At 43.8% G+C, this 15,831-nt stretch overlaps 1 protein-coding gene across 11 annotated transcripts in view; it reads right to left on the bottom strand.

Moving 5' to 3' along the window:
- Positions 1-15,458, bottom strand: part of LCORL (ligand dependent nuclear receptor corepressor like) — a 151,221-nt gene extending 135,763 nt beyond the window's left edge. For 2 of the 11 annotated variants that reach the window (XM_034442728.3, XM_087875205.1), the window contains exon 1: positions 15,251-15,458. In XM_034442728.3, coding sequence (XP_034298619.1) covers positions 15,251-15,371 — 121 coding nt within the window. In that variant the 5' untranslated portion in view covers positions 15,372-15,458. Of the gene's footprint in view, positions 1-14,620; positions 14,959-15,250 lie in introns of those variants that run through there. The other 9 variants (XM_034442733.3, XM_087875209.1, XM_034442731.3 and 6 more) reach the window with 8 other exon arrangements.
- Between the last annotated feature and the right edge of the window lie 373 nt (positions 15,459-15,831).

Genomic DNA, 15,831 nt, shown 5'->3' with positions numbered 1-15,831 from the left:
CACCGGAACTGAGGAACACCAAGAAACAAAGGACCTCCACGTGGCCTCATAAATTCGGACCGTAGAAGGGCGGCGAGCTGCCTGAATAGTGGAAATGACTTCCGGCGGAATCCTGGCCTCCGTTAAGAGGAACCGCTCAACCGCCAGACGGTCAAGCGAAGCCAACCCGGGTCTGGGTGGATGAGATGCCCTTGCGACAAGATGACTTTGGAGACAGGGATCTGCCGAGGAGGAGCCACAGAGAGGTTCATCAAGTCCACAAACCACGGACGCACTGGCCAGAATGTGGCCACCAGGAGCAGTTGGGCCCGTTCTTCGAGTAACTTCCTTATGACCCTGGGGATCATAGGGAGGGGAGGGAAGGCATATAGGAGACCCGATGGCCAAGGGCTGCGGAGGGCGTCTGTGGCTTCCGCCTGAAGGTCCAGAAACCTGGAAAAATAACGGGGAAGACGATGATTTGTACGAGAGGCGAACAAATCCAGAACAGGACATCCAAATCTCGAAACAATGTCTTGGAAAAGATCCTGGGAAATCGACCACTCGCCCTGATCCACCTGTGAACGACTGAGGGAATCCGCCTGGATGTTGTCGGATCCCAAAATGTAATCTGCCGTGATGGAAGCCAGGTGCTCCTCTGCCCACACGCCCAGCAAATGGGCCTCGTCCATTAGGGAACGAGATCTTGTACCCCCCAATCTATTCACGTGGGCTTTAGCTGTTGTGTTATCAGTTAGGACTAAGATATGTCTACCTTCCACTAAATCTTGGAAATGCAACAACGCGAGCCGAATGTCTCGCAATTCCAACAAGTTGATACTGAGGTGAGCTTCCTGAGAAGTCCACCGACCTTGGGCCATTTGATGTAGAAGATGGGCCCCCCATCCGGAGAGACTCGCATCCGTGGTAAGTTGGAGTCTCTGAGGTTCCCTGAAGGAAGATCCCCGGAACAAAGCCAGCGAAGTCCACCAGTGGAGGGAGCGGAGAACCGGTTCAGGCAGCCGAATGCGACGGGAAGAGACCTCTAGATTCGCACGTTGAAATGGCAACAAAAGCCACTGAAGCTCCCTACTATGCAGCCGTGACCAAGGTGTAATGCCGAAGGTGGACACCATCATGCCCAACAGACAGGAAAGAACTAGAACTGTTGCCGTGCCAGCTGACAGACATTTAAGGGCCAAGGAACGGAGATTGGACTGGCGTACCGGCGACAGGCAAACCGTAGTAGAAACAGTGTCAATAGAAGCACCTAAGTGAAGGATACTAGTGGAGGGAGACAGGTGGCTTTTGGACCAATTTATTGAAAAACCATGGTTTTGAAGGGAGGCCAGGACCAGGGACAAGTCCTCTTGAGCCACCCGAAAGGAAGGGGACATAACTAAAATGTCATCTAAATAAAACTGAAGGCGAACCGGATGGGATCGGATGTGTCCTATCAAAGAGGTCATAATCTTTGTAAATACCCTAGGGGCCGAAGACAGCCCGAAGGGCAAGGCCTTATACTGGTAGTGCGCTCCCTTGAAGGCAAAACGGAGGAATTGGCAATGAGAGGGCAAAATAGGGACATGGAGATAAGCTTCTGTAAGGTCGATGGAAGAAAGAAAATCGGACGGGCGAATAGATTCAAGGATCGACGAAAGGGACTGCATTTTGAACCGGCGGTATTTAATGTGCCGGTTCAACGACTTCAAGTCTAAAATGGGCCGCCAGCCCCCAGAAGCCTTCTGGACAACAAAAAGACGGGAATAGAATCCATGGCCCTGTTGAGAAACAGGGACCCATTCGATGGCGGCAATCCGTAAAAGATGGTCAATAGCCTCTGAAACTATCCATGTCCTAACCGGGTCCCGAGAAATGGGGCATGGAATAAAACGGGAGGGGGGAGGAGACAAAAACTCTAAGGCTAAACCAAAGGAAATGGTGTTAAGAACCCAGGTATCGGAGATGGAGGAGGCCCATTGCTCCCGAAATAATGAGAGACGACCTCCAATAGGCAATTGAAAAACCTCCCTATCGAGCCCTACGAGCCCAACGACCCCCCCTACCTCCCTGGTTTGCCCTGCGAGGGGGAAATCTGGACCCTTGTCTAACCTGGGGGTCCGGCTGAGGTCTGGAGGAAAAGGATCGTTGGACCCGAGGTTGGAAAGTGGAAGAACCAAAGGCCCAAAAGGACTGAAATCTTGAAGACGAAAAACGAGAATCAGAACGACGAGTAGCCGGAGGAAGAATTTTCCGTCAATCTCTGGTCTCGACAAGCAGAGGCTCCAAAGCCGACCCAAAGAGGGCCCCACTGGAATAAGGTGCTGAAGCGAGTTGCCATTTACTACGCATGTCGGCCTGCCAGTTTCTGAGCCACAAGAGACGGCAGGATGCTACATTGAAACCCAAGACCCTAGCAGAAAAATGCGTAGAATTCAGTGTGGCATCTGCTGAATATTCAAGAGCTGCAGCAATCTTATTCAGGTCCTGGTGTGATCTTGCATCCGAGAGAGGAAGCCTGGCCTGTAGTTGTTTAAGCCACAGCAGGGCCGCCCAGTTAAAAAAAGAGGCCGATGTTGAGGCCTGTATGGACCAGGCCGTAGTTTGGTGCCCTTTTAGAAGGGTCTTCTCTGCCCTCTTGTCCTCAGGACGAAGAGAATCTTCGGGGGCCCCCGTGGGATGAGAATAATCCGTTAAGGCTACGATGGGAGGATCCACCATTGGAACCTGCAGAATATCCAACAGAGGGGAAGCTGAATTGTAGAGACGCTTGTCCAAGCCATTAGGACTATGGCCAGCCCCCGGTAATGCCCACTGACATTGAAGCATGTCGGTAAACAACTTTGGAGCTGGAATGGTTTCGGGGTCACTGGTGGGTTCCGCAAACATGGCTGCCGCTGGATCCGTTGCAGATGAAGGAGCCGCCGAGGGAGGAGATCCCAAACGAGTGATGGCAATGGCTTTAAACAGCAGAGAACAGAACAGCTGTGGCTTGAAAAGGCCAATGAAGGCCAGTTGGTCGGGTCCCAAACCTTCATCATCTGACCAGGCTTGATCTTGATAATCCTCGCCCTCTGACACCGAAGCCTGGTCCAGGGTAACCTGGAAGTCAGATTGCTCCTGATCCAGCCAGGCACTCCCCTGAACCCCCGAATGTGGTTGAGAAGAGGTCGCTAATGCAGGAGAAGCTGGAGCCTGGTTAAGGCATTCAGAAATAGTTTGGCGGATAGCCCTAGAGATAAACGCCTCTAAAGAATCCGCCATGGGAGTAGTTGGCAGCGGGGGTGGAGGTGGAAGTGGAGGAACAGGAGGCAAGGCTGGAGACTGTTCCGAATCCGGTAGAGTCTGAAAAAGTCTCTGGGGTTCTGAAGGAGAAACCGTCTGAGGATTCCCAAGAACATCTGGGGACAAGTCCCTCACCGAACGAGGTGAGCGTGCCACAGAAGGCGGTTGAGAGACAGACCGCTCAGAATTCAAGGCATGAGATTGAGCCTTCAAAAAGGCTTTTTCAATGGCTTTGTGACGGCATTGCTCCTCACGAGAAGCCCCAGGCTCTGATGATTGTGTATTATTCCGTTTCGAACGGGATTTTTTGTTTGGAGGGGGCAGCGATGAAGCTGATTCCTCAAGGGGATCGCTAGGATGACGCCTGCAGGATGTGGAGGAGGAATGTCCTTCGGAGCTCCACATGGCAGCTGCCATTTTGGGATTAATTAGAGCAGCCGAGAATGGCACCAAACGTCAAATGAAGGGAAACGCTCTCAAAGTGGCAAAAACCCCAGATCAAAGGGACGATCTGTCACATCGCAAGACCTCAGGCTATAAGCGACTCCTGGGAATAAAGGCGAGCCTCCGCTCCAGCCGTAACGATTGTATGACCCCCGGTTGAGCTGATCAGATAGTAATGACGTGCTCTTCCGTTGCTAGCCGTCCGGCTATAAACGCGACTCTGGGGACTGGCGAGCAGCCACAGGCGCCAGTAAATAGCTGCTAGGCAAAGGCCGTTTACACGCAATAATTTAAGTGAAAAAAACGTTCTCGCTGACAGGCGCGAAGCCTGCAGCCAGAGATCACTTGCCGGTCGAGGCGAAGATCGCAAACAGCGAAATTAGACCAATTGTGGCGTGAGGAAATTGTTCTTCAGAGGAGGACACGTCCTGTCAGGCGAAGACCGAGACGAAGAACTGGGGCAGCCTCGAGGGGTGGAGCCTTAGCTTTGAAAGGACTCGGTCACTGGCTGCACTGGACGTATCCCCACTCTGACTGACGTTTTTCCCTCTCGATGGAGAAAGGAGGTAGGTTGAATGAAAATTTATTTAGATATGAGGAAAATGTAAAGGAGCTTAAAAAACAGATGAGAGAATTTTTTGTTATTAACATGAATAAGGGTACTCCTATGGAAATGGTTTGGGATGCTAGTAAGGCTTATATGAGGGGTATCTTAATACATATGAATAATAAATATAGATCAAAACAACAAAAGAAGTGTAAAGAGATAGAGGAAGAAATAAAAAAGGAAGAACAATTACTTATATCTAATCCAGGGGATAAGAAAGTAAAAGAAACAATAAACATACTACGAGGGCAATTCAATATGTTAATGGCTGATCAGGTGGCAACTAGTTTACAATATGCTAAACATAATACATTTTGTAATTCCAATAAACCAGGTAGGTGGTTGGCCTACATGTTGAGGAAAGAACAGAAAGCACGAGTCATTAGTAAGATAGAATATAGAGGTAAGGAAGTTTACCAACAGAATTTGATTAAAAAGGCTTTTTTGGAATTTTATACAAAGCTATATGCTAGTGACTCAATACAAGGTATAGATATAGATAGATATCTAAAGGAAGGGAATATTTTGGAACTAACGTTGGAACAGAGGGAAGGATTGAATCAACCAACAACTTCGGAGGAGATTGTTGCAGCAATTAAGCAGTTAAAAATAGGGAAAGCTCCAAGAACAGATGGCCTAACAGCTGTTTATTATAAGAACTTACAGCTTGAAATGGTAGAGCCGCTTAAAACTCTATTTTGTAAAATTCAATCAGGGGGAGGAGTCCCACCCTCTTGGAGAACAGCTTTTGTTTCATTGATTCCAAAGGAAGATCAAAATTGTACCAAACCTGAAAATTTTAGGCCAATTTCACTTTTGAACACGGATTACAAAATTTTTGCTAAGATACTATCGAATAGACTAATGCCAGTTATGCAACAAATTATTCATAATGACCAATCAGGTTTTATAAAAGGGAGACAGATGAAATATAATGTTAGGCAAATCATAAACTTATTGGAATATTTGGAGAAAAATAATCAGGTCCCTGCAGCGTTTATATTCGTGGATGCAGAGAAAGCATTTGATCGATTGAACTGGCAATTTTTGTTTAAAATAGTAGAAAAAATGTACTTTGGGAGTATTTCACACATTCAATTAGAGCAATATATCAGGAACAAACAGCACAAATAATAATCAATGGAGGTTTAACAGATGTGTTCAAAATTGAGAAAGGTACGAGGCAGGGTTGTCCATTGTCGCCATTGTTGTTTATTTTAACTTTAGAAGTCTTGTTGAATAAGATACGTAATTCTGACAAAATAAAAGGAATTGTAATTAGACAGCAGGATTATAGATTAAGAGCGTTTGCAGATGACCTGGTTCTTACTTTATCTCAACTTATAGAAGTGGCTCCCTATATGTTGGATAAGGTAGCTGAATATGGTAAAGTATCTGGATTCAAAGTAAATTTACACAAGACAAAGATGGTAACTAAGAATTTATCTATAACTCAAAGAGAAGAGTTAGGGAGGATAACGGGGTTCGAAGTAGTTAAAAAGGTTAAGTATCTAGGGGTATATATTGCAGCCTCAAATACGAAATTGTATAAAAACAATTATGAAATTCTTTGGCAAAAAGTACAGAAAGAAATGGAAAAATGGAAAAAGTTACAACTATCACTACTGGGGAGGATAGCAGCAATAAAAATGAATGTATTACCTAGGTTTTTATTTTTGTTTCAAATGATACCAGTGCTTAAAAAAGATGGAAATCTGATGGAATGGCAGAAAGGGGTTAATACTTTTATTTGGGCTGGGAAGAAACCAAGAGTGAAACTGAAAATTATACAGGATATACGTGAGAGAGGAGGCCTTAAAATGCCTAATTTAAGATTGTATTATGAAGCTGCAGCTTTATCACAAATTAGTGACTGGTTTAACTTAACTGAAGAAAGAATGTTAAATATATAAGGTTATGATTTGTTATATGGATGGCATGCTTATTCATTGTATGAAAAAAAAGTGGATAAAGTGTTCAAGGGTCATATACTTAGAAATGCATTGTTGAGGGTTTGGAAAAAATACCAATATAAGCTGAACTACAAGATACCTATATGGGCAAACCCCAGACATGTAATAGAAAATATAAGTACAGAGCAAAAAATAGAGGTGATTACTTACAAAGAGCTTCTTCTTTTGGAAAGGGGCAAGTTGCAATTGAAATCTCTAGATAAATTAAAAGAAGAAGGGATAATTCTTACTTGGTTTCAGTATGGTCAGCTCCAAGCTACATGGAGGGAGGATCAAAAAATTGAGAGTTATGCAAAATGAGGAAAATTTGATGAAACAGATTAGAGATCAAAGTCAGATGCATATTAAAAGGTTGTATAATGCATTACTGGAAATAGACTCAGAAACTGAATTGGTTAAAGATTGTATGATTAAATGGGCACAAAACTTTCAGGAACCAGTGATGATGGAAACGTGGGAAAAGATTTGGGTCAGAAATGTTAAATTTACGCAAGCACAAAATTTGAGAGAGAATTTTTATAAAATATTTTATAGATGGCACTTAGATCCTAAGATCCTAAGGGAAATCTTTTCTTTTTTGTAAAACTTTTCAATAAAAAAAAAAAACCAACCAACTTGATAGCAATCACATAACACACTGACAAATGTCCTCCTCTCAGCTTCAATACATGACATCAATAAATGAATCCTACTGTGAACTGATTGGCTCATTGCCAAAACAAGATGACACCTGATTGGCTCTCAAAACACTCATGCTCATTGACTACAATCAGATGAAGGAAAGCTACCTGATATCAACCTAAGCAAGTTGTGCTTCCTTTTTCTGGTTATTTGGCGATAACTTTTCATAGAATACAGATAATCGAACAAACTTTCATTACATTCTTGATTAAATTATATTTCCATTGATATATAATTTTATGGTACTACTCCAAATAAAAGTGGTGTTATTAGCCATCAAACCTCAAAAGTACACTTTTCCCAAAAGGTTTCCACAATTTTGGCCACTATCGTATATGTGCAAGCTTTTGGTCGGCACACACGTCCTCACAAAAAATGTATGTTACAGTATCAGTGAGATCATCCAAATCTTCTGAGGCAGCTTCAAAAACACCCTAGGTGTGAGATTGAGGCAAGCCTTTACATTTTAACATGTTTGGTTAAGCTTCCATATGCAGTCCCTCATTTTGTCTGCCTCATCTTATCCCAGCACTTAGGGGAAAAGGTCAAGGGCCTTTTGGAAAGTTAGGAGGGTAGAAGCTTGCCAAACTTCAAAGGGAAGGGTGTTTCATTTTAGGAAACAAATCTTATAGAATATATGAATAGAATAGAATTCCAATATATAGCTTACGACAGTGGTTCCCAATCCCTGGGTCATGGCCTACTACTGGGCCTTGAGCCATTCAGAACCAGGCAGTGGAAGTGGTGGGCAAGCGTGCGTACATGTATCCCCACTTGAACGAGCAGCAGGCAAGTCTGCTCTATTTCTGTGAGCAGTGGAGTGAGTGCATGCATGCACGCTCCATTTTTGGGAGCAATGGGCGTGCATGCCTGCAGCTCACACAAATGGAGCTGCACACATGCGCTTGCCCTCACTTGCATGGAATCATCTCCTTTCCCCTGTTCACTCTTGCTTAAGGTATCCTTTATTTCTGGCAGAATTAATAAGTGTTGAATTCTTAACTTCTCTTTAATTAAACACAACTCTATATCATAGTATGTGTGTGTGTGCATGCACATATACACAAATATCTGCACCCATCCACAGTCATTTGAAAAAGTTAATCCACCTCCACTGATTTTTACTTTTTCTACATACATATATTTGATTTCATTTCAACAATATTGCTATATAAAGGGAATATAAGAGATATCATTATTTACATTTTGTAATCCATTGTGTAATTTAAATACAAGTTGTCCCTGCTTAATTATCTTTTGTATAGCGACTGTTCAGTGTTACAGTGACACCAGATGGTAGTTATGCCTGGTCCCTGAAATTATGGCTATTACAGAACCCTCATAATCATGTGATCAAAATTTGGTTGCTTTGGCAGTTCACCCAGTTATTACTACATGGCCACTTCAATTGCTCCCCACCTATCTCCTCCCTCATCTCTGCCCTTTTGGCTACTTTGCCACTCTGTGATCCACTGGCCCTGTCGTCCTCAGCTGGTGTTCACCATCTTCTTCCTGCTGCTGCTAAGACATGGATAGCTTGGACCTTCCTGTGCTGGCTGGGCCAAGCTTTTCTCTGAAGGCCGTGTACTCTTGTCCAAATCACCATGAAGGGCCAAGCCAGATGTGTACCAGTACCAAGAGGAAGACAGAGAAGGCTAAGTGATGTGGCAGGGCCAGCGGAACAGAGGGCAGCAAAAGCAGTGGGGAAAAAGTGCAAGATGCCCCAAAGGATAAAGATGGGAGAAGACATATGAGGGAGTTGAAGAAAAGGTTGCCCCTTACCTTATGGCGGCTTGGAGCTGAAAGCAACCAAAATAGGAATGGATTAGATCAGGATGGACCCTTGCCTAACTACCATAGTAACTATGGCAACTCAGACTGACAGGATTGCTGTTGCTAAGTGATGTGGCCATGTGATACTACACTTTATCACCTCATTGCTTAGTGATGAAATCCCAGTCCCAATTACCATCATAACCCGAGGACTACCTATAAATATAAATGCAAATTCTGCATTTGGAAAAAGAAGAACATACTTGTATTTTTACTACCTCCAATACTAGAATTATACTCAGGTGCACATATCAAGGGTAGATGATTTCTACATTATTAGAGAAGATCTGGGAGGAACCTCTCTAATTCAAACCTCAGACATTTATTTGCTCCTTAGCTGTGTGGTATCACTATGCTTAGATCAAAGGAGATAAGATTTTTCAGAAATAAGGCTATAGATACCACTAAGTCTGGGAACAGATTTAAAAATCAATCAATCAGATTGGTTTTTGGAGGTCTTCTAGTCCAACCCCCTGCTCAAGCAGGACACCCTATACCCGTGATGGTGAACCTATGGCACACGTGCCACGCCAGCTCAGCTCTGGGGTGCATGCACACGCTAGCCAGCTGATTTTGGGGCCTTCTGGGCCCACCAGATGTAGGGAAACAGGCTGGTTCCTGCCTCTGGAGGGCCTGGGGGGTGGGGAAGGCCCATTTTTCTTTCTTACCTGGCTCCAGATCCTATTTATCTGGGAAGGGGGAAAACAACCTTTCCCACTCCCTTGGAGGCTTGAAAGGCCCCATTTCCCAATGGGACAGGAAGTGGCTTTTTTTGCTGTCCCCAGCCTCCAGAGGCTCCTAGAGAGGCTCCTAGAGATTCCTAGAGAGGCTCTGGAGGCTGATGACAGCAAAAAATGTCACTTCCTGTCCCACCGAGAGTTGGGAAATGGGTTGTTTCAGACCTTTCAAGCCTCTGAGGGAGTGAGAAAGGCTGTTTTCACCCTTCCCAGATAAAGAGAGGATCTGGAACCAGGTAAGAAAGAAAAACGGGCCTACCAGGCCATCATGTGCCAGGAGCGGGGGGGAGGGGGTTGTGTGCGCATGCACATAGGCACGTGCGCGCACGACCCTCCCCCCCTCTCCTGGCACGTGATGGCAAAAAGGTTAGCCATCACTGCCCTATACCATTTCAGACAAGTGACTGTCCAGTGTCTTCTTAAAAACCTCCAGTGATGAAGCACCCACAACTTCTGACGGCAAGCTGTTTCACTGGTTAATTGTTCTCTCAGTTAGTGCCCTTCTCCTTAATTCCAGGTTGCTTCTCTCGATTAGTTTCCATCCAGTGTTTCATGTCCTGCCCTATGGTGCTTTAGAAAATAAGATGACCCCCTCCTCTTTGTGGCAGCCTCTTAAATACAATACTGGAATACTGCTATCGTGTCCCCCCTTGTCCTTTTCTCTAGACTAGCCAAACTCAAATCCTGCAACTGTTCTTCATGTTTGTCTTCAAGCCTTTAATCATCTTAGTTGCTCTTCTCTGCACCTTTTCCAAAGTCTCAACATTAATATTAACTAACAATATTGTTTCTAAACAAACAATATTGCTAAACAAATGATATCAATCTGTCCGAAAAATTATATGCAAATAGAGAGTTCAAAGAACAGCTAACTTTCCTAGGGCAAGCAACTCCAGCAAATTCAGCTCAAGAACAGACTGCAAGATGATGAAAGAAATCTCTCAGAACCCCAGTATTTCATGATGTGCAGCTTTGCCACTATGATGCTGAAATGCATGACTGTACTATTAGAAGGAAGTTTCATAAATCAGATTCTACATGAGGTGTGTGCCAGAAGGAAACCTTTATTGACTACAGACTAAAGTTTGCTCATTGATACCCAGATAAAGACCAGGACTTCTGCAACAATGCTTTGGACACAGCAGGGATGATGGAGTATATTTGGTGAAAATTAAATACAGCATTTCACCAAAAGAACTTGATACCAACTATAACCCATGGTGGTAGAAATGTTACAGTTTGGAGCTGCTTTGCTGCATCAGGATTCAGGCAGCTCATATTCACAGAATCTACTATAAATTTGTCACTGTACCAGGGGATCTTTGAGAACATAAGACCATGAAGACTGAAACTTAACCAAAATGACAATGACTAAACCAGGGTTTCCTCAAACTGTGAGATGTACTTCCCTTGGGGAGATGCAGTGCGTGTCCAGGCAAAGTGAGAAGCAAATTTTAATTACATTGTTATAATAAATCTCTATTTTCCAGTTTCATTGTTTTGTTCTCATGGTTCATTTGTGTTTATTTTGGTGTTTGGATTTTTAGAGGAGATGTGTACATTAAAGATTATACTAAATGGAGGTGTGATTGCAAAAAAAAAAAAATCTATAAAATTGCAATGTTTTACTTTAATCAAATGGAACTCTCTGCTAATATTTCAATTTTCCAACTCCTGAAGTTTCATAGCCTTAAAATTTAGCAGAAACGCATTAAGGTAAGTGCAGTGTTTCAAGGTTCCAAATATAGCAACAAATCCTCTGTCCTCCATCTCCATTATTTATCTAATGTAATGTAAGTTCAATTTAATAATAGAATCTATCTAAAGGCCAAAGTATTCAATAAGCTGCCAGCATACCACTCTAGTAATTTTAAAGAAATGTTATTCTTTATTATAGCCTTAGAATTTGTTAAAGATATGCAAAAATATATCAAATAAAGATAAAGAATTGACAACCATGGTCATTATGCCCCCAAAACAGATAAAAGCAAATAATGTAATAAAATAGATTTAATAAGTTCTACCTGGAGAACAAGTAGAATGAAATGAAACCACAGGTCTCAATATTGATTTTGTTGTCTTATTCACGAACTCTTCAATCACAATTTGAAATATTTTATACAAAATACTATGAGATAAATAAAGTGCAGCTTTATAAACCAACAGTAATCCAGGTTTCCACACCGAAGAGAAAGGAGTTAGATGAAAAATGAAATTTGGAACAAACAACTACCTTGGTAGGAAAGGACAAAACAGATAAATGCAAAAGATAAATGGGACTATAAGGTAGTTTATACATAGGAAATAAGATGAGGCATTCAAATAGAAAAAAAGCTACTTGAATCCTGAGCTATTGGAAATGGAGAAGAGATTAAAAAATTAATGCCGGGGGGGGGGGGCAACTGAGAAACAATTAGTGATGAATCAGGGTGCATTTGATTTAAATCAAGTCTCTTTAAATCATGCTTTAAATCACTAGTAAAAAGGCTTGATTTCGAGTTGATTTAAATCATAATTTTTAAAGAGCAACTGTCATCTCTGTCCCACAGTGGCTCCTCCTTTGACCCGCTGTTGACTCACCAACAATACCATTCACTTTAATGGGACGGCTGGTGATGCAGCAGTGACACAAGAAGGTGAGGGACGTGGCAGGCAGCAGGTGAGCGGATGCCCGCTAATAGGCGCTGCCATGATGGATCTGAATACTTTATTTGTAAGTTGCTTAGAAGTTTTCACTTTTATTTTTACTGCTTGCCCTTCCTCCTCACACTTAAGAGCCTGGTGGTAGATGCATTTCTCTTCAAACAGCCATACAGTTTGTAGTGTACATAGATTTGCAAAACAATGGGATAAAGGAATGTTCCTGAACTTTGTTTTTTGATTTATCTTATGGTTACTGTGAAATTGTGTGAATGCACTAATGCAGTGCATGTACCTCAGCTTGTAGAGCTTGGATTCATTGAATGAGTTTACCAAAAATGTAAATATTGCAGAATATACAGCCTCATACTACATAACTAAGATCCATTTCAGGTTGAATAAACTAGATTATTAATGTATCTTAAATAGAAAACTATCTGTAGATTTTTACTCCAAAAGCATTTTATTAAAATAAATTTGATAAAAAAAAAATCCTATTTAAATTTTAAAAATCCATTAAAAAAATCGATTTTTATCCACCCTGGAATGAATATAAAACACAACAGATAGGGACAAATTCATTTTACAAATTTAACTAACTTGCATCCTAAGAAAAGTGCAAACTTAAATCATATACAGACAATAACCATTACAATGATGTGAATGAATTTTGGAAGATTTTTATTATCAGCAAAAAAATACAATGAAATTATCTAACAGGAAGAGAAACAAAAACTGAGTGAAATCAAATTTGACTAGTTCATGCATTTCTAATTAAACACCACTCAGAAATAGAAGGAGTCTGTTCACTATAAGAGCTATTGGAATTTCAAGATGAATTAGTCTCATCATGTGTATTACCATCAACTATTTGTGTAAGCTGCAAAATATATATATTAGTTGTACATCCCTTTTTGGAATTGTTTCTTCCTATTTTTAGCAATATCAAGGTATTATTGTTACCAAGCAAATAAGTCCATGAGTCAACAGTTGTCAAGCTTAACAAGATGACTTTTTGCCTTGATTTCTGATTTGTAAAAAAGTACTGCTAGCCTCCTTTGCGAAGCAGACAAGTTGCCCTCAAAAGATATGTTTATCAGGGGCTATGAATCATTTGCTGCAAAACCAAGATTTACCAGTCACACAGAAAATACCCATTTACTTAATCAACATCATGACATGGTTCAACATGTGTTCTGAATACTGTGAAATGTATTCTAAATCTTCTGTTAATATGTACTCTGTTTCCCCTAAAATAAGATCTCCCCTGATAATAAGCCCTCCCTGAAAATATTTAAATGCATGCGCAGCCGGTCCCTGCCATTTCCTCTGGTTTCCTCCATGCACCCCAAAACAATAAGACCTCCCCAAAAATAAGGCCAAGTGCTTATTTCGGGGTTCAAAAAAAATTAAGACAGGGTCTTATTTTCGGGAAAACATGGTAACACTACTTGGAAGACAATTTCAACTAGAACTTTTCTCCAGATTTGTGAAGTCTGTAGTAGAATATACAGTGAATTATATTCACACCACATCTCATTTGTCAAAGGGATATGACATCTCATTTAGAAAGCGCACTATAAACAAGTGGTTCTTCTCTGCTTGTAAATAACAATTGTATGCCTTTTCAAAGCTTGAAATAAAAATGTCAGATATACAGAAATCAAGTAAAATTTGCATCCTGCACAGAATTGGTTCTAACGCTAAATGTATACTTTCATCTTTAAGCAGCATACTGTGCAAGAGATAAGAATCTCCAGAAGCAGATTGGAGAATGAAAATTCCTCCTTTCCCCCGCTTCTGTAGTCTTCCTTTCAGAAAAAGACTACTAGATAGGCAAATGCTAAAAGTAATGGTTGGAATTTTTAGGCCCATATGTACTACCATTACTGATTTTAAAAAAGCATTATTTACAAAGCAGAGTCCATTTGTCAATATAAAGTCATTCCAGAAACCCTACATAGCCAGATATATAGAAGAAAGGCATCTCTCTTAAAAACCATACAAAATTGTCTTTTCTGAAAACGGGGAAGGACAGAGTGCTGAATAATGATACTCTCTGGAAGCAGGGCAGACTCTAATGTGCAGCTGGGCATGATTACATTCTAGAATTAAATAAGTCCAAGGTTGCACGCGCTGGGGAACGTTTGGATGAAAACACAACCCCTAGGCCACGCGCGTGGGGACGTCTCCATTGTGTTGGAGGGATGGAAAAAATCTGCAGGTGGAAAAAGAGGAACAAGAACGGACTTCCGGCTAGAGACCAAGGCGATCGTTACAGGCCGAGGACGATGGCCTTCTCCTGCCCCCCATCCCTTGCAAACCATTCTGGCCGAGTGCTGGATGGAAAGTTCTCCCTGGACTCGGAACTTTGCAAAGTGAGATCCCTTTTTCTCCCTCTCATCCGGGGACGGCTCTCTGTTTGCAGCCGATCTCATTACCTGCTCTGGAGCCCGTGGGCTGGAAGGGAGCCATAAATGTCCGCGGCTGGTCTCTGCAGGAGAATCTCGACCCAGACTAGGCTCTTTCCTAGGCTGCCTGCCCACCATCCACTCGGGGGAAGCCCCCCCCACCCCGCCGCTCGGAAAAACCAGAGCGCGCCCGCGTTGGGGAAGACACACACAGGCACAGCAAGAGAGGGAGCCGGGACAGTAACTTCTTTGGGCCGCCGCCGCCATCCGCTTCCAGGCCGGAAAGTTTTGGAAGCGGCGAGAAGGGAGGCGCAAGAGCCCCGCCGGACGCTGGCGGGGAGGGAGGGAGGGCAGCGAGGACCGAGAACAGCCGTTGTTATGGCAACACCGAGGGGAGGGAGGGGAACTTCAAATCCCAACCGTCAACGCCGAGTGGCTTTCCTTCTTAAAGGGGCCGCCGCACTCTCGTCCGGCCGCCCAGGACAAAAGGGATAGCGCCTAAACGGAGGCAGCCGAACCGAGTGCCGTAGACTGGATTGGGAACGGCCGCCTGCCTTCCTCGGCCCGGTTGCGGAGAATGACCGCAGCGGCGGCGGGGTCAGTCCCTATGCTCAGCCCGCGTCCGCCCTCCCGCGCCGGGGTCAGCCCGGCCTTCCTTACCCACACAGTGCATAAGCCGGTGCCGCCAAGAGTCGAGCTCGCGGCGGACGCCCCGGCGCTCCGCCGTGCAGCGGGGGCTCCGGCACTGCGAGGCGCCCGGAGCGGGAGCCGAGGCGGCCATTCCGTTTGTTCCCTTTTCCAACTGCCGCTGACCTCACGCCCGCTCATTTGCATGCAGGAGCGCGCGCGCCCCTGCAGGCCACGCCCCGCCCGGCGCGCGCGTATCCCCCTCCCCCCGCAGGGAGAGGCTGTTCCGGCTGCTGGCGCAGACGAGCGGGAGGCTAGCAGGAGCTGGACCAGGGTCGAGGGGCGCCAAACAGAGCCAGGTAGACCCTGGCGGAAGCTTCATTCATTGATGGGACACTTAATTAGGGGCGACTTTCCCTACCCTGTAGACGCAGCCACTCCGGGACGATCTTTCCCCAGCCTGGTCTTTTCCAAGGTGAACCCCATCGCCCGTGTCACCTGAGCCATCCACCTTCTTGCTGTGAATCATCTTCCTTTCCTTCTGCGTTTCCCAGAATATACACTGATTCTTCATGCTGATTTATGTGCCGTCAAGTCGTGGCCGACTCTTAGCA

This window comes from Pantherophis guttatus, chromosome 8 (assembly GCF_059756535.1).
Source record: "Pantherophis guttatus breed Tessera chromosome 8, ASM5975653v1, whole genome shotgun sequence".
In the NCBI taxonomy this organism is placed as follows: domain Eukaryota; kingdom Metazoa; phylum Chordata; class Lepidosauria; order Squamata; family Colubridae; genus Pantherophis; species Pantherophis guttatus.
The sequence above is the reverse complement of the archived record's forward strand: the minus strand, read 5'-3'. Positions and strand labels throughout refer to the sequence as shown.